At 52.4% G+C, this 17,165-nt stretch overlaps 6 protein-coding genes across 6 annotated transcripts; 4 read left to right on the forward strand and 2 right to left on the reverse strand.

The window, feature by feature from the left end:
- Nucleotides 1-343: 343 nt before the first annotated feature.
- Nucleotides 344-882, reverse strand: B0T23DRAFT_211209 (uncharacterized protein). The gene has a single exon (XM_062833556.1). It carries the CDS (start codon nucleotides 667-669, stop codon nucleotides 382-384), a length of 288 nt encoding a protein of 95 aa, XP_062689780.1. The 5' UTR covers nucleotides 670-882; the 3' UTR covers nucleotides 344-381.
- An 811-nt stretch (nucleotides 883-1,693) lies between these two features.
- Nucleotides 1,694-5,183, forward strand: B0T23DRAFT_211219 (kinesin heavy chain). The gene is made up of 3 exons (XM_062833557.1): nucleotides 1,694-2,000; nucleotides 2,127-4,549; nucleotides 4,634-5,183. Exons 1-3 carry the CDS (start codon nucleotides 1,878-1,880, stop codon nucleotides 4,872-4,874), a joined length of 2,787 nt encoding a protein of 928 aa, XP_062689781.1. The 5' UTR covers nucleotides 1,694-1,877; the 3' UTR covers nucleotides 4,875-5,183.
- Nucleotides 5,184-5,831: 648 nt separating this feature from the next.
- On the reverse strand, nucleotides 5,832-8,833 carry B0T23DRAFT_398354 (uncharacterized protein; the record flags this gene model as incomplete). Its single annotated transcript, XM_062838357.1, has 2 exons — nucleotides 5,832-8,683; nucleotides 8,743-8,833. 2 exons carry the CDS (start codon nucleotides 8,831-8,833, stop codon nucleotides 5,832-5,834), a joined length of 2,943 nt encoding a protein of 980 aa, XP_062689782.1.
- A 908-nt stretch (nucleotides 8,834-9,741) lies between these two features.
- B0T23DRAFT_446540 (uncharacterized protein) lies at nucleotides 9,742-11,005 on the forward strand (the record flags this gene model as incomplete). The annotated part of the gene is made up of 3 exons (XM_062840967.1): nucleotides 9,742-10,212; nucleotides 10,297-10,846; nucleotides 10,894-11,005. The coding sequence occupies exons 1-3, from the start codon at nucleotides 9,978-9,980 to the stop codon at nucleotides 11,003-11,005; spliced, it is 897 nt and encodes a 298-aa protein (XP_062689783.1). The 5' UTR covers nucleotides 9,742-9,977.
- A 1,538-nt stretch (nucleotides 11,006-12,543) lies between these two features.
- Nucleotides 12,544-13,327, forward strand: B0T23DRAFT_386365 (uncharacterized protein). The gene is made up of 3 exons (XM_062837610.1): nucleotides 12,544-12,884; nucleotides 12,951-13,061; nucleotides 13,304-13,327. The coding sequence occupies exons 1-2, from the start codon at nucleotides 12,679-12,681 to the stop codon at nucleotides 13,021-13,023; spliced, it is 279 nt and encodes a 92-aa protein (XP_062689784.1). The 5' UTR covers nucleotides 12,544-12,678; the 3' UTR covers nucleotides 13,024-13,061; nucleotides 13,304-13,327.
- A 422-nt stretch (nucleotides 13,328-13,749) lies between these two features.
- On the forward strand, nucleotides 13,750-17,027 carry B0T23DRAFT_211267 (aspartic peptidase domain-containing protein). The gene is made up of 2 exons (XM_062833558.1): nucleotides 13,750-14,728; nucleotides 14,797-17,027. Exons 1-2 carry the CDS (start codon nucleotides 14,083-14,085, stop codon nucleotides 17,019-17,021), a joined length of 2,871 nt encoding a protein of 956 aa, XP_062689785.1. The 5' UTR covers nucleotides 13,750-14,082; the 3' UTR covers nucleotides 17,022-17,027.
- The last annotated feature ends 138 nt before the right edge of the window (nucleotides 17,028-17,165 follow it).

Here is a 17,165-nt window from a genome sequence, read left to right on the forward strand (position 1 = left end):
CTCTGTTTCTGACAAAAGTGTACATGACCCTGCTTGGTGCCTTACATCGATCCACATGATTTATATCACCTATACCTAAGGCTGAGAGTCAAGTCTAGCGTGCACATTTCGAATTGCGGCGTTGTTTGATACATGCTCACGTTGACAGGCATTCCTTAAATGCAAGGGTCCCTGCGAGAGTGAAAGACAGGCTGACTACCTCCATCGTAAATACTTGGGAAGCTCGTTTTCCAGGCTTGTGCAGAAAACGCAGGGTTAAAGAGCTGTCAGATGCTTTTGGCGGCCGTCAGAGAGCATACAGTGTACGTGAATTCCGAACACTTTTGACCCTGCAACCCGGAAACAAGGTTCTCAAGTCTTTACGGTACGTCCTGGTCCGACTTACCTACCTCTAGGTAGCTCTACAAGGCCCTTTTGGAATACTTCTCCTATCTCGCATAGGTACGATTTCATGTTGTTAGGACTGACGCTTTGCGTATGATCTGCATGAGGGGTGAGGTTGTCATATATTGTGGGTAGCTGAACTTGGCTAGGTACCTCTACAGCGGTAGCCTCTTGAAAGCTCGAATTGACGACGTAGAGAGGTATCTTGAAAATTGATTTCAAGGCACCCAAAAGAGCAAAGAAATGGCCATAGGCAACTTGAACAGCAGGAAAGGGGGCGGGCATCTCCAAGAATACTGGCTTGTATGCTTGTGCCACTTGGGTCCGCTAGAAACGTGCGATCAAATTACCTCTAGGGAATGGGTTTCAGATTGGGGTTTTCCATGTACACTAGAGGTAGGTACCCTCGGGCTGAGCCTCCCCCAATCCTGTTTGAAGCTTTGAAATATTTCTACAATTGATGAAAATATCTCCTCCATGGCACCCAAGAGTATTGGCCGAACGAGCATTCAATCTTCAGGCAGGTACTTACACTCGGAGGTAGAGGCAGAGGTAAGTACCTAGGTAGGTAAGTAAAGGTACTGGTCTCGCAGTCCGCCTCGCAGCACCAGCCGCCCCGAGTGCCGTCCCGCCCCGGTTGTTAGGTAAAGGGACAGGGGCAGCAGAAAGGCACAACCGACGGGAGTCGCCCGTCCACTGGCGACGATTGGCAGCGGTTCGCTTTCAGGACCCCTCCCGCCCTTGGCTGCGCACCGTTCAGACTGCGTCTCAGGCTGCGACTCTGCACTGACCGACAAGACCCCACTATCTTCATCGCGTTTCGACATTTGTTCGGTTTCTTCTAGACCCTTGGATTGCCTTGGGTACCGACCATACGTGTGATGAGTACCCCTTCCTGCCCTTCCATCTCGACGAGAACATACGGCGGCGGCGACAGTAGCTGCGGTTACCCCTTTCAGCCCCTTTTTGCACATTCTGCACACGTTCGCCTTTTCGCCTAGCCCTCAAGGTTTGCTTTGCTCTGCTCTGCATAGGTAGCTTTAGGTTTGCTGTCTTCTTCCATCGCTGCGGCCCAAAGGGGTTCAGTTACCTAACGAAACGCCAACGTGCCTCGGCGGGCGAGTAGTGTGTCACATTGAAGCCCACCTTCACCTTTTGCCTTTCTTCACACCGCACCCGCAGCCGCGAACCGCACCGCAACTGCACCACACCACAACCACCGCTCACGACGGACCGCGGAGGAGGGAAACGACGACGAGAACACGCGCCTAACCGGAACTCGTCACCTTTTGTGATATCCGGATCCAACTCGAGGAGACACCTGGACCCCGACTGACCGAGACCCTGCTTCTCTATCTCTCTGCTGCAGGCGGCCGGGCTCCTTGTCCATCTCCCCCTCCCCCCCTCACTCCACCACCCATCCTCCCCGACAACATCGGCCGCGCCGCCTTTCATGACAGTGCGCTACCCAGCGCTGCAAGGGAATCGCCATAATGTCGTCAAGTGCGAATAGTATCAAGGTCGTGGCTCGATTTAGGCCCCAGAACAGGGTCGAAATCGAGTCCGGCGGCCAGCCCATCGTCACCTTCCAGGGCCCGGATACCTGTACAGTCGATGTGAGCAACTTCTTCTGCCCCCTAGTCCTCGCACCTCACAATGCCCTTGTGCCTGCCTTGCCACATCCTTCACGCGCCTGAATGCAGTCGCACCGCAGTGGCTAACCCATCTGTTTTTGCCCATAGTCGAAAGAAGCGCAGGGTTCCTTCACCTTTGATCGGGTGTTTGACATGTCATGCAAGCAATCCGACATCTTCGATTTCTCGATCAAGCCTACCGTCGACGATATTCTCAATGGCTACAACGGTACTGTCTTCGCCTACGGCCAGACGGGTGCCGGTAAATCATACACCATGATGGGTACCAGTATAGACGACCCTGATGGCAGAGGTGTTATTCCAAGAATCGTCGAGCAAATCTTTACCAGTATCTTGTCTAGCGCAGCAAACATCGAGTATACCGTCCGGGTCAGCTATATGGAAATCTACATGGAGCGGATCCGTGATCTTTTGGCGCCTCAGAACGACAACCTGCCAGTTCACGAAGAAAAGAACCGCGGTGTCTACGTCAAGGGTCTGCTCGAGATCTACGTCTCGAGCGTCCAGGAAGTATACGAAGTCATGCGCAGGGGTGGCAACGCAAGAGCTGTGGCTGCGACCAACATGAACCAGGAGTCGTCGCGCTCGCATTCCATCTTCGTTATCACCATCACCCAGAAGAACGTGGAGACGGGCTCGGCCAAGAGCGGTCAGCTTTTCTTGGTCGATCTGGCTGGTTCCGAAAAAGTCGGCAAGACAGGTGCCAGTGGTCAAACGCTGGAGGAAGCAAAGAAGATCAACAAGAGTTTGAGTGCTCTTGGTATGGTCATCAATGCCCTGACAGACGGCAAATCCTCTCACGTTCCTTACCGAGACTCGAAGCTCACCCGTATTCTGCAAGAATCGTTGGGTGGTAACAGTCGAACAACACTCATTATCAACTGTTCACCCAGTAGTTACAACGATGCCGAAACATTAAGTACGCTGCGTTTCGGTATGAGAGCAAAGTCGATCAAGAACAAAGCGAAAGTCAACGCCGAACTCAGCCCGGCCGAGCTCAAGCAGATGCTTGCCAAGGCCAAGACCCAGATCACGTCCTTCGAGAATTATATCGTCAACCTGGAAAGCGAAGTGCAAGTGTGGCGTGGTGGCGAGACTGTGCCCAAGGAGAAATGGGTACCACCTTTGGAGCTCGCGATCACCCCTTCGAAATCAGCCTCGACAACAGCCCGTCCATCGACACCGTCGCGGCTCCTGCCTGAAAGCCGCGCGGAGACCCCTGCTATCTCAGACCGAGCTGGAACCCCCAGCTTGCCCTTGGATAAGGATGAACGGGAAGAGTTCCTGCGTCGCGAGAACGAGCTGCAAGACCAGATTGCGGAGAAGGAAAGTATCGCGGCGGCTGCCGAGAGACAACTGCGAGAGACAAAGGAAGAGCTCATCGCTCTCAAGGACCACGACAGCAAGCTTGGAAAGGAGAACGAGAGGTTGATTAGCGAGTCCAACGAGTTCAAGATGCAACTGGAGAGGCTGGCTTTCGAGAACAAGGAGGCCCAAATCACCATTGACGGCCTCAAGGATGCCAACTCGGAGCTCACGGCCGAGCTTGACGAGGTCAAACAGCAGATGCTCGATATGAAGATGAGCGCCAAGGAGACCAGCGCTGTGTTGGACGAGAAGGAGAAGAAGAAGGCGGAGAAGATGGCCAAGATGATGGCTGGCTTTGATCTTTCTGGTGACGTGTTCAGCGATAATGAACGGGCAGTTGCCGATGCGATTGCGCAATTAGATGCCCTCTTTGAGATCAGCTCTGCTGGTGACGCTATTCCTCCTGAGGATATCAAGGCACTCAGGGAGAAGCTCGTGGAGACCCAGGGTTTCGTGCGTCAAGCTGAACTGTCGAGCTTCAGCGCCGCCTCGAGCGATGCGGAGGCTCGCAAGCGGGCTGAACTTGAGGCCCGTCTTGAGGCTCTTCAGCAAGAGCACGAGGAGCTCTTGTCTCGGAACCTTACCGAGGCTGATAAAGAAGAGGTCAAGGCCCTCCTTGCCAAGTCGCTCTCGGACAAGTCGGCTGTCCAGGTTGAGCTTGTCGAGCAGCTCAAGGCTGATATCGCCCTGAAGAACTCGGAAACGGAGCACCTCAAGGCTTTGGTCGACGACCTTCAGCGCCGTGTCAAAGCCGGCGGTGCCGGAGTTGCCATGGCCAACGGCAAGACCGTCCAGCAGCAGCTGGCCGAGTTCGACGTCATGAAGAAGAGCTTGATGCGCGATCTGCAGAACCGCTGCGAGCGCGTGGTCGAATTGGAGATCTCCCTCGACGAGACGCGCGAGCAGTATAACAACGTGCTCCGCAGCAGCAACAACCGCGCTCAGCAGAAAAAGATGGCTTTCCTCGAGCGCAACCTCGAACAACTGACGCAGGTTCAGCGCCAGCTTGTGGAGCAGAACTCTGCTCTCAAGAAGGAGGTGGCGATTGCCGAGCGCAAATTGATGGCGAGAAATGAGCGGATTCAGAGTCTCGAGAGCCTGCTTCAGGAAAGCCAGGAGAAGATGGCCCAGGCGAATCACAAGTACGTGTTTACCCCTCTGTTATTGCTTCACGCCCTCATTATCATCAGTATCAGCGCTAACCTTCCGTCTTCCTATTGCACTAGGTTTGAGGTGCAGCTCGCTGCCGTCAAGGACCGGCTGGAGGCCGCCAAGGCCGGTAGCACGCGGGGCCTCGGCACCGACGCCGGCCTCGGCGGGTTCAGCATCGGCAGCAGGATCGCTAAGCCGCTCCGCGGTGGCGGCGACGCCGTTGCCGGTGCCACGGCTACAAACCCCACCATTGCCACTCTGCAGCAGAATCCGCCCGAGAATAAGAGATCGAGTTGGTTCTTCCAGAAGTCGTAAGGAACGAGGTGAAGAAGACCATAGATGTGCGGGTTCTAGGGGGTCTGTTTGCATAGAAAGAAAGAGGCGCTTGCACAAGAACGAAACCAACGAACAAGTGGATACACAGCAGTCAACATCAACAAAGAAAACACAAACACAAAGGTAAAGAAACTCTCATGTCATGAATGGAACGAAATGATTACGTGGTGGGCGGGAGGTATGATGGAAGGATGGATGGAACACACTGGCGAAGAAGGAAGCGGGAAGAAGGCGGGAGCATTCAGATCTACTTGGTAGAATTAGTGTAAGGAAAGCAGCCCGTTTGTTGTTGTTTTAGGTGTCAATGAGTCAGTCAGTTACATAGTTGACGGTTCAATACGAACCGGGATGATGATGACTACGAAATGCGACGATTAGATATCTGTGTTTGTTTACTGTTTAGAGATATAGGAGGGTGGAACCCGACCACGCGCAGCATTTTCTTCCACATATATTGTCAGCTACTTGGTTATGGGGTTTCTGCATTGCGATGAGACATTACATACAGATTGCCTCTCACGGTCAAATATGTGCAGTAATTACTGGTTCCGTCTTGTCCCGTCGTTTAAGTTGGACAATCATGTATCACGAGGAAGTCACCATATGTTATGTTGACGATGAACATGTGAAAAAAAAGATTTTTCTTCCTTGATAGAGTCGTCATCACATCTATCATATTTGTTCACTCCTGTACAAAACCCAAACCGCAGACACCGAACCGAACAAGAACAATACGGGAGAGTCCTTCCTGTAAGAAGAGGCATCTCGCCATTTGCACCGGAATGTGCCATCGTTAGGTGTTTATCACCCAACCCAGCACTGATGACAACGTCGCTTCTTTTGAACCACTCTGGATATGAAGAGAGAGAAAAACAGACCGAAGACAGACGGGATATGAAAGAATAAAACAGCATTGAAGGGATAACTTACTCACAATTACAACCCAAACACCCCAACCGCCCCCGCCACACTCAACCCCAACATCATAACCCTCCACACCACCTCAAGCGAAGTACCAGCATCCTCATCATCATTTTCATCCTTTGCTGACCCCGACCCCGACCCCGAGACATCATCGGCCGTCGCCGTCGCCGTCCCCGCAGCCTCCGGCCCTCCACCGGGGAAAATAACCGTCGTACTACTCCCATCCTCTTCGTCACCTCCATTAAAAGGATACTCAATCGTCATGGTCCCCACCACCACCCCTTCCGGCCCAATAGTGACCGTCTGTCCACCACCGCTCAACATCGTCGTTGTCATTGTTGTGCCATCCTTACCTCCAGTAAAAGTAGCAGAAGGACCAACGGTATAACTAACCCCATCCACTACCACCACCGACGCGCCCACCTTGGTAATCGTCGCGCCGCCGACTACTGCGAATTCGGTAGCAGAGGGGTCAGCATGCGCGCCGCCTAGGGTTGTTACCGTCACCTCTGCTGCTCCTGCTCCTGCTGATGCGCCTGGGAAGGGGTAGTTATAGTGGGTGATCAAGACTCCAGCAAATGGGTCGAGGACAATGGTATCCTCCTCCCCTTCGGTGACCACGGTCGTCAAAGGGGAGGAGAGAGTGGTATAAGTAATGGTAGTCCCGTAAATGACCACCACAGACCGGCCAATGGCGGTTACTAGAGAGCCGCCTACTACAACGACTTCTGTTGCTGTTGAGGGTGGTGGAGAAATGGATGTCACTGAAGGGAGAGACATGGAGAGGGTCTGGATCGTGATGACCGAAGATGCTGTGGCGATGACGTAGGAGGGAAGGGGTGCGGTGAGGGTGATGCCGGAGGGTCCGAGAGTGAGGGTATGCTGGCTGCCGTTATCGTCGATGGTGATGGTGGTGGGTGAGGAGCCCGAAACGGGGAAGGTGAGTGTAGATTTGGAGCTGCCGGTACCGGCGCCGATGATGGCCACGGAGGAGCTAATGATGGTGATGGGGACTCCGTCGACGGTGGTGGTTATGGGTTCGTTGTTATTATTGTTGGAGCCGGGGCGAATGGTGATAGTTTGCTCGCGAGGCGGGGGAAGAGTGACGGTCGCAATGATGGGGTTGCCTTTGGGGTCGATGATGGCAATTCCGCTGGGTCCGATGCTGATGGTATGGCCTTCGACGACGACTGTGGTGGGCGTAAGGGGCAGGGTGAAGGTGGAACTTCCGGTACCGATCACGGCCACGGAAGAGCTCACGATGATGGGCAGGTCGTTGAGTTTGGTGCTTGTGGGTACGGGGACGTAGATGATATCTCCTGCTCCTGCTCCTCGTGCTCCTCCTACTTTACTTGCCGACGGCCTGGTCACGGTAGCACCACCTCCTACTACCTGGGTTGGTCCAACCGTGAAGGTTTCTCCGCCCACTACGACTGTATATGTCTTGGTCGCCGGATTGTCGGTGATCGTGGAACTGCCAATGATTACCTCTGTAGGCTTCACTATTACGGTAACTGGTTTGGGTACAGGTTTGGTTACCTCGCCCGGGCTGTTGTTACTGTCGAACGTGTTGTACGCTGGTGGGTCAACCGAGTCAACGCTCACAGCTGTAGGCCGAGGCGACTTTGTGATGTCGTTGGTTACGCCATAGTTGGGGGTCTGGATTGGCGAGTACAGAACCGCCGGGTTCTTGTCTGTCGTGATGAAGGTAACTGTGGGTGCATACCTGATAGTTGTTGAAGTCTGAGGACCGTATCCCCAACTATTGGTGCTGACTGTCAATGTGCATGATCTTGTCCCCGAGCCACTCGCAGTGACGGTAAAGCAGGTGGTTAATGTAATCCCAGGAGGTGGTGTTGTTTTCGTTACCAGATCTATACACGGCGGGATGGTCTCGACGGAAGGCGGAATAAGCGTCGGGTAAGGCTGCGTGTAATTCGCTGGATTGCCGACCCATGTGATGGTACTTGTGTGCACAACTTCCCAACTTGTGACAGTTGCCGTCAGATCTGATGGCTGACAGTGGCTGATAGTACTTGATGATAACGTTGTCGTGGTGTTTGGAAAAACCGAGGCCCTGGTAATCGATGTTGATGGCTGATTGTAGTAGGGCGCTGACGTCTGATTCCAGAACTGCCCTCGAGTGGAAGGAGCGTGGAAGGTTTGCGTGGAAGTGAAATCCGAGGTAGTAGTGGTAGGAACGTAGTCCCAAGAGGTCGGTATGTCCACCGGTGGCTGACCCAAAGAGACATCATCCCAAAATGACGCTGTCTGTTCCATCCATGGAGGAATATCAGGAGGAATCATAACAATCCCACCCGGTACAGCCCCTACCGTGGGCGTCGCATCGGTCTGACCGGGTAACTCGCTCTTTTGCTCAACCGGTTCATAGTTCCAAGCTAGGGATGAGGATGAAGTAAAGTCCGACGTAGAGGGCAATTGGGCGGTTGTAATGGTGGATCCTTCTTCGTCGATGCGGGAGGAGTAATCGAGCGTAGAGACAGAAGTCCTGAGACCGTCTTTGGGATCTGTAAGCGATGGAGACAATACTATGGTAAAAGTTGTCGATGCAGCCCTCGGTGGTGCCACTGAAGATGGATTGGATTCCGTTAGCACTATCGATATTGGCGGTGCTGAGATCGCTGATTTCGAGGCATATGGCGGGCTGGGTTGCAAAGAGTGTTTACTCTCAAGTCCCACCGTCTGTATCTCAAGCACAATAGAGGTTTGATGGGCATTCGTCACTTCAACTGTAATCCTAACTGGGGATGGTGAGATGTGTGTTTCACCGGAACCGACTGTGGTGCTCTGACTATGAGCCTCCGGATTGCTGCTGACGGTGACATTTCGAAGTAGATGATAGCCTGAGGAACAGGTTAGAGATGTTGGTGAGCGTTGTAACCTCGAACGCACGACGGCTTACCTCCTCGAACAGTGTCTACACCAAGACCTAGAAGTAATGCGAGCGAAGGCAGTTTTCGCTTGCCCATAACCATACTGTCGTTGATCAACATGAATTCAAGAAAATCTCAAAATCAATTTTCCTCAGTATCAGAGTCAAAAGAACCATAGAAGAGTTCAGTGTCATCAAGTTGCAGGGGCCATGGTGTCAGAAAGGGGCGGATGACAATTACAGCTGGGGAGCCGTCCGTGGTAGTTCTCATTAACACAAAGCATAAGAAAAAGGACAAGAGAGAATAGCGAACTAACGGTCTGAGACGGGAAACCCCAGCGGGAAATGCGCACGATATATAGTGTCTTGTCTAATTCGAGCGGAAGAGCAAGTGCTTACTATACTGCGTCGACGAGACGGGTACGGGCAGCAGGCCACGGGCAGAGAAGCCGGTCTCACTCACTCCAAACCCAATTGCGTCTCTCCGCCTCTTCGCGACCCTTTTCCTTCCTTCATTTCCGTGTGACTGGTGAATCGTCTCGGGAAAAAAAAGGGGCGTCTTGTACACTATTAGGTCTAGGACTTTTTGTCGTTCCAGGCCGCACTGTTAGTATGTTTATTAGCTGAAATAACGCCGGCACCAACAACGCCGGGAGAAACTGGATTTTCCAAGAGGAGGAAATTGAGAGCAACTAGGTGCAGTAAAAAAGCATAGTGTAATGCCCAGAAGGGCTGAATGGAAGAGCTACGCGGCATGGTATACCGTGCATCACTGCAGCTGTATGTAGGTACGTATGTGGGAAGACCGGAGAAGGGGTCAACGGAATGAGGCGACGTAAGGACTCGTCGAGAAAATCTGGGGTCCCCAAGTTCCTCGCTTCCGACCATCAGAGTGAGACTAATAGTGTAGAGACATAAGTATGGAACGGTCGTCCATTGGTCAAATCGAAACTCCGAGGCGTTCTGTTCTTAAAGGATTCATCCAAATTTCTTTTAGCTGGGCAAAGTAAACAATGAGGTCCATCTGGAAGCTACCTTGCGTGGGTATAAGGGGAATCTGATGAAGCCGTTGTATGTAATGTGACGGGTAGCAACATCACGCCGACGTTAGCTACTTTGCTTTTTAATGGTGCCTCGTAGGTAGTGGGAAATCCTACAACACGATACGCTATGGTACACTACACTGACAAGATTTCGCTGTATCTGCGAGGAGGCGAACCAAGACCTTTGTGCTACCTTGGAAATGGCGAGACCCCTCGGACAGGATGGGGCGTGGCGGGAATAAGGAAGAGCCAGAGCTCGATGATATGCATGCGATCCCTTGGTGGATGGTACCATTGAATGGCGTAAATGCAAGACGGCAACTCGTCTACATTTTACGCGGTAGAGGCACTCGGCTGATCAGCAGCTTTGCCGCGAGAACCATGGAACCTTCTCCCGAGACGTTCCTGGCTCAGATGTTACAGCAGAAGGATGTGATCCCACTAGCTATGTCTTTCTGTCAGTAGCATGCAAGATAGGAAAAGACGCATGTCTTTGCTCCTTTCGTGAATTCAAACTGAAGTATCTGATGTATACCTTCAGTCTCTGGAAGAGACATGTTTTTGTTGCTGTTTGACTTTGGCCGTCTTGGGTATATCACGCAAGCGTCTACCTCCTCCATGATGAATGAAACAGATGTCCCTATGGTGGCTGCCGATATGATTGGAGACACGAGCTGTTTGAGCAACTCGACAGTGCAATCCGACGTGTTCATGCCAACGCAGAGGCGTCATGTATTCAAGATCCAGCACCTCGGCGAAATAGTGAGAGTTTTTCCCAGCAGGCCGAGGACATCTTACGCCACGAGTGTGTGGTCGCTGAGGATGGGCGCGGAGAGGAGGGGAGGCGATATCCAACAGCAACGCCATCTCCGGCAATTGGGAACCCTCACTACTGATGTTGGGACAAGTTGCCAACAAGCCAAGGTGCCCAAACATACTCAGACATACACGGTAGTGCATATCAACAGCTACAGAGTCATATGTGCTGGCTTGGCAGGAAATACGACGCATGTGCTGACCCTCCACAGAATCGGTATCCTTGAACCTGGAGGCTTGAGAGGAATCCGAGGAGTGTGCATCTCAACTTGTTTGTAGGTTTTCCACCGCATGCTTGTTGTCCCTTAATAGGTCGTCATAGAGATTCGAACCTTTACTATTTGAATGATCTGGGCGCCTGGGCTGTAGAGCGACGCAAGATGCCGAGAGCTGAACCCTCGGTGGCATTGCGAGCGTTCTACAAGAATGCATAGATCGCTCCGACTGCAGCCATGAAACCCGTTCGGCAGCCAATGGAAAGACTCGACAAGCGAGGTCCGGACAGCCCGTTGGTGATTCTTGATGTTCAGATGTTGTACCATAGTTATTAGACGAACGTATACGTTCGTGATCGCCGTTGGAATGCCTTGACGTCGCCGGTGTTCGTATCGTCATTGACCATCGAGATACACATGATAGACGCGCCAACGTAGTCGAATACCCTCAATCTCATGTCTTACAGATGAGGGAAGGGACGAAAGATAGACTGCTAGGGTGCTGGGTATAGTGGGACAAGCAAGAGAGATCCGTTATGTCGAAGGCCACACGGGCTGGTACGGGTGGCTACTTGACAGGAAGTTTCGGCAAAATCACAGCCGCGCATTTATCCAAAGTGATCTCACGCTGTTGACGGCGAACTATATTGGTCGTCCTCATATTGGTGGGTCCGGTTCGGGTTGACTTCATCCATAACGGCCTCCCACAGACCGGAGCACGAGATGTAGGTTGCGGTCGGGGAATAGGTAGGCCACGTTCGTCTCTTGAACCCCTATCTAGTGAAGCCAAGAGCAAACGGCCAACTCTGCAACTCGACTGCCCTCCTCGTTTTACCCCAGAACATGAGCCCGTTTCACCGGCACTTGCGTTTCAACCGGGTGGCATCAATGGAGCCGTGGTCCCCGCGTTTGACGGCACGTATGTGACTTTTGCTAGGCCTGCAATGGCAATGCGGAGGTACACATGGTTGTGGTTTATATGGAGGGTCCATGTCTATAGTATAACAAGTCGCCAGTGTCCCGTCGTCCACGATGGCAGTATGTCAACATGCGCATTCGCTAGTGGTGCCTTTCTCTGGAATCCTCGCAAGCCTTGCTCGCCTCGGCAGATAAGCTTCAAGACAAGTCAAATCCGGTGTGGTTGGGTGAAGTGTGACTGGGAAACTGGCGGAGATGGCATCACACATCCCATTGCCACCGGGGCTCGGGGTCGGCATGCTCGTCACTCCCTTGCACCATTGCCCTAGGGGACTTGCATGCCAGCGACAGGTGCGGTTCGCCCAAGTCCCATCTGGATGATTGTCGAAGCATGGAGGTTGCATTGCGAGATCGCGGTGTGGTGATGGCCTTCGGAGACTGCTCGCAGTGTCCCTGGTGATGAGGGACGAGTCCTGTGCATGTCATTGAATACTATGAAATTAGAGAGACGTCTAGCATTGCATGTGTGGCCGCGTGGAAAGAAAGGAAAAAAAAAAAAAAATAAAAAAAAAAAATAAAAAAAAGGAAAGAAAAGAGAAAAGAAAAGGGAAAAGAAAACAACATGGAAACTAAGCCGTTGAGAATGATGATTGTGGCTTAAAAAAATGCCCTGCACGGCATCGGAGGATTGGAGGAACCAATACCTACCTAAGTTACAGCCGGTGATTGGGCCCCAGTCATTCCTACTTGTACTATGTAGGTACCTCTATGTAGGTTACCTGCCGGCCCGGCTATGTAAGCTTCGGCCAAGTAAGAGCTAAGGTTCGGGTAACTGCTCATCTACACTAACTGAACAGCACAACCTTCAAAAACCTCGGAGACCCTTTTCCTTCTAACTGACATGCGTTTATCTCGAAACAGAGACAACGAGCGGAAACGAACAGAGGCCTCACGACATGTGCATAATTTAAATTATGCCATCAAGATATATTTTCATGTTTCTTGTCCCCTTGACAAGCACGTGCAAACAATGGACAGGTTGGGATATCCACTTGTTAAAGCTACATCACCACCAGTCAAGACGGGGAGAGGTGGGGAAAGACATGTCTGGATGCCCGGTCATGGCCTCTGCTCGCTTCCAACAACTGTGGAATGGAATGCCAGGAACTCGGGACACTTGGTATTTGCTCTGCTTATCTGCTGACCACGGTGACGGACGACCAGTGTCTCTGACTTGTCTCTCCAGCCCGCCTCGTGCCCGCCAACCGAGAAGACTGAGGTGCTGTCAGGACCCGCGTCGTCCACTTGTCAAGCGCTGATCCTTCCGAATCAGACAAGTGTCCCGCGGCCGTACAACGTAGGACCATCTCTTTCCCTACCCGTCCGTCTGCGCAAAGACATTGCTCTGTCCAGTATTCTCGGTCTCAAGGGAGGCAGGCTCATTCCATTTCCCGGTACGGTCTTGTACAACCTGTATTCAAGTACAACAGAGTGCCACGACAGGCCGGGAACCTGGAATCCGTCCTTTGTAGTTACCCTTGGTGGTCTCTCAGTAGTCGTACATTGTCTCGCAGCTGACACCACCTACTACGTACCTAGGCCGACAACTTTAATCTACCATCCTTCCCTCTTCGCCATCCGGAAGCTTCAGCTTCCTTCTCTTGCCCACGCTCTTTTCCGCTCTCTCTCTCTCGCTCTCTCTTATCCCTAGCCATCGCGTTCGATCCGAGCGGCTGGTCTTTGCCGTCGTCCCATCATTACACACACAGCTCGCTACCTACCCTGGGTACCAGATTATCCCCCCGTCCCGTCTTTTGGTACCACCTCGACCATCGTTCGTCTAGTTGCCCGCACATCTGTTCGACATCATTGGTCCCTGGCTTTTGGGTGTTTTCATCCTTTTTGGTCCAGTTCCAGGTCCAGTCCAGTCCAGTCCGGGTTCCTGTCCGGCTACCAGTCAACCCGCTCGCACTCGGACAGAAAGACGAACGCCTTCCAAGGTACTTTCACACCGGGCCTGTGGAACGAATGGGCTTTACCCTCTTGGGACACTGGAAACAAGGAGTATTTTCATCCGGGGACAGAACCAACCTGCCTTACATAGGTAGTACGACAGCTTCCACTCCTCGACTGAGTGTTACGGCTTCTTGAATCTGTATAGGGCACAGGCGTGGATCGGACCGGAGCTTGATCGCGGCTCATGGAATACCAGCTCGTCCTTCTCCATGTCTTAGGACCCCGACTTCGACCTTCGCTTCCCTCTTGCTGCTGGTCGTTCCGGTACTTCTGGTGACAGACATAGCCTTGGACGCTTGCGTCCCTAGTCCGGCTGTCTGTCCGTCTACGACAACGCCAACTCGGGTCGCGCTACTGCGAAAATGCGGTTACCCTACCTCTCTTTCGCCGTGATTCCTACTCGCTTCCTGCTCCTGTCATCGGTGCCTTCACTTGTCCGTGCAGGTACAACGGCAACTTCATCACCAGAACCAGTATGGGTTCAACCATCCGGGGAATGGTATGGCATCGACGGCACCTGGTCAAACTTCATGTTCGCCGTGGGTTCTCCCGCTCAGATCGTTTACCTCACACCTGCCACTGTCCTGTCCGAGACGTGGGTTATTGGGGCCGGCGGTTGCACATCAGGCCCAGGTAACCTACCATGCGTGGACGCTCGTGGCGGCGTCTTTGACCACCACATCTCGGAGACATGGCAAACCTTGGGAGCAGGTGCTTACGAGCTGGGTATGAACCACACCGGAGTTCAGAGAAATGGCGACTATGGCTTGGATACTGTCGCCTTCGTCGACACAATGGCCAGCTCCGCCACCTCCGTTGACGGTGTACTGATTGCTGCTGTCAATGCTACCGAATACTATCAAGGTTATATCGGACTTGGAGTGACTCAAGGCAGTATAGGCTCGAACGTTACCAAACCTCTCATTCCCCAACTCGTCGAAGTGAATGGCATGATTCCTAGTCACAGCTACGGATATACGGCAGGGGCGTACTACCGTGACACTACTAGTAAGTAGTTGAGGCTTATGATTGTTTTACCTCCAACACTTTGAGCGATCAGAACTGATTTTATCTAGCAAAGGGTACACATGCCTCGTTGACTCTTGGGGGTTATGATACATTGAGATTTGTGCCACATGATACAACGTTCAGGCTCTACATAGGAAACTCAACCGCAGATTCTAATGACCGAGCGCCCACGGTACGACTTCGCGGCCTTACTGCTCAAGTCCCGTCGTTGGACAAGGCACCTGGAAATTGGACATCGACCTCTCAGACTCTCGTCGCCATGAATGATTCTATTACCGCAATGATTGACTCGTCAACGCCGTTTCTATGGCTTCCAACCGACATTTGCGAACGTATTGCTTCTATTCTCGACCTGGCATGGAGGGCGGACCTTGGTGTTTATGTCTTTGCGAATGGAGGAGAACAATATCTGAGATACAAGCGCATGAAATCCATCGATGAACTATCGTTCACTTTTACCGTCTCCAGCTACGACAACAGCGACAACTTCGGTTACCCCCTCAACATGCCGGGAGTGGTCAACATCACCATCCCTCCTGCAGCATTTGCACAGGTCCTGCGTTATCCTTGGAAGAATATCATCAAGTTCAATGAATCGAGCATACCGTATTTCCCTTTGACGCGATCAACAAACGAAACAAACAATAATCAGTATATCATCGGCCGAGTATTTATGCAGGAAGCATATATCATCACAAAGTACGACAAGGCCGCATTTTCTATTCATCAAGCACTGTTTCCTGACAACTCCGCCACCAATCACTCCTTACAGGCTATCGAAAGGCCTCCGAATAGTCCTTATCCTGAGGGCCCCCCGGTGAAGGAGGTGGCCAAGAAGCCGTTGGGTGTGGGACAAACGGTGGCGATCGTGGTTAGTGCTTTTGCGGCAGGCAGTGTGATTGGACTGATATCGTTCTTGTGTTGCCGGCGAGGATCGAAGGTGAAGAAAAACCAGGCCCGTAAACTGGAACACAACTCAGAGGAGGTTACCCCCATACACGATGAACCAACGCAGAACCCGGTCAGCCGAATGCTGTCGATGTTTGTTGGAAGGAGGAGGTCAAGGAAACAATCATCACAAAAATCGCAGGCGATTATGACCGAACCCGTCGAAGTCAGTGCGGACGCTCATCATCAGGTATTCGAACTACCAGTTCCACCTGAGCCGATCGAGTTGGATAATAATGACATCGGAAACAACGACCCAAACATGGGGCTGGATGGTTCTCGGGTGACGAGCGACTATGAGGCGGCGCGGCAAAAGCTCGAACGCCAACTTCAGGGACCGGTACCAACCTACACACGGACAACAGAGCAATATCCCCTTGAGAAGTTAGCACAGGATGTAACCCTCGTTCATAACCGTCCCAGCGAAGAAACATCCTCTGGATCATCGCCCACGTACGCCAACACCGACTCCCTTCCCAACTCGCTGCCATCACCCCTGTCACCATACGCAGACTGGGCGGCCGGTAGAGTATTCGATCTGCCATCACCAATAACCGTAGCCTCTCCCCTGCGGCTACGTCATTTTCCAACGACGACAGGTTCTGACGATCCGGCCCCCGCACACTCACCAGTTTCGTTGCACTTCCCCTATTCGCCTCACACATACCTTCCATCACCCGTGAGCCCTTCATCCGACTTCAACGGCGGTCCAGAATCCCCTACGTCGCCAACCGGTAGACCGGCCCCACTGCCCGGAAGCGCAGCTATCCAGCGCACACCCATCGATCCCATCCATACCCAAATAGTTTGTCTCGGACCAATGCCGGAAAACGTGCGACTTCCTATTCCACATCATCTGCATCATCACCCGACAGTAACCCACATTATCACGCCCGACGGTCGACTACATCCAGTGGAACAAAACGACCAACTTGCAGGAAATGTTGATGTCGATGTCGATGGTTTCCGGAGACGTTCAGATTCGATAACCCGCGGTTCTAATGAGACCTTGGGTTCCAACTTTACCATGGAGGAAGAAAGCCGGTTGAGGCAGGTGCAGATGGCTGCGCAGCGAAGTGCGGCGGCTCAAGAGCAAGCATTGCCGATATCACCAACATCACATCAACCACAACCACCATCACCACCACCACAACAACAACAATCACAACCACAACGACGAGAACAAGAAACAGATGATACTACCAGCCTCATCGACAACTTCCCCCGCAGTCCCCGAAGCATGGAACGTATCGAAGCCGGTTCGGAGTTAATTCATGTTCCGCAGGTTGCTGCGCAGCGATATAGTTGGGAGGCGGAGACTTGATGACCTTTTACATCAGCTTCGATCTCCATCCACAAAACTAACATGGTTTGTTAACAAAATTACATACATACACCAGACGCGCTCCGACCAACAATCATTTTCAACAAGTTCATTCACTGTACCATCGTATATACATGCCGAACG

Source organism: Neurospora hispaniola (genome assembly GCF_033458365.1).
Source record: "Neurospora hispaniola strain FGSC 10403 chromosome Unknown B0T23scaffold_7, whole genome shotgun sequence".
Classification (NCBI taxonomy): Eukaryota; Fungi; Ascomycota; class Sordariomycetes; order Sordariales; family Sordariaceae; genus Neurospora; species Neurospora hispaniola.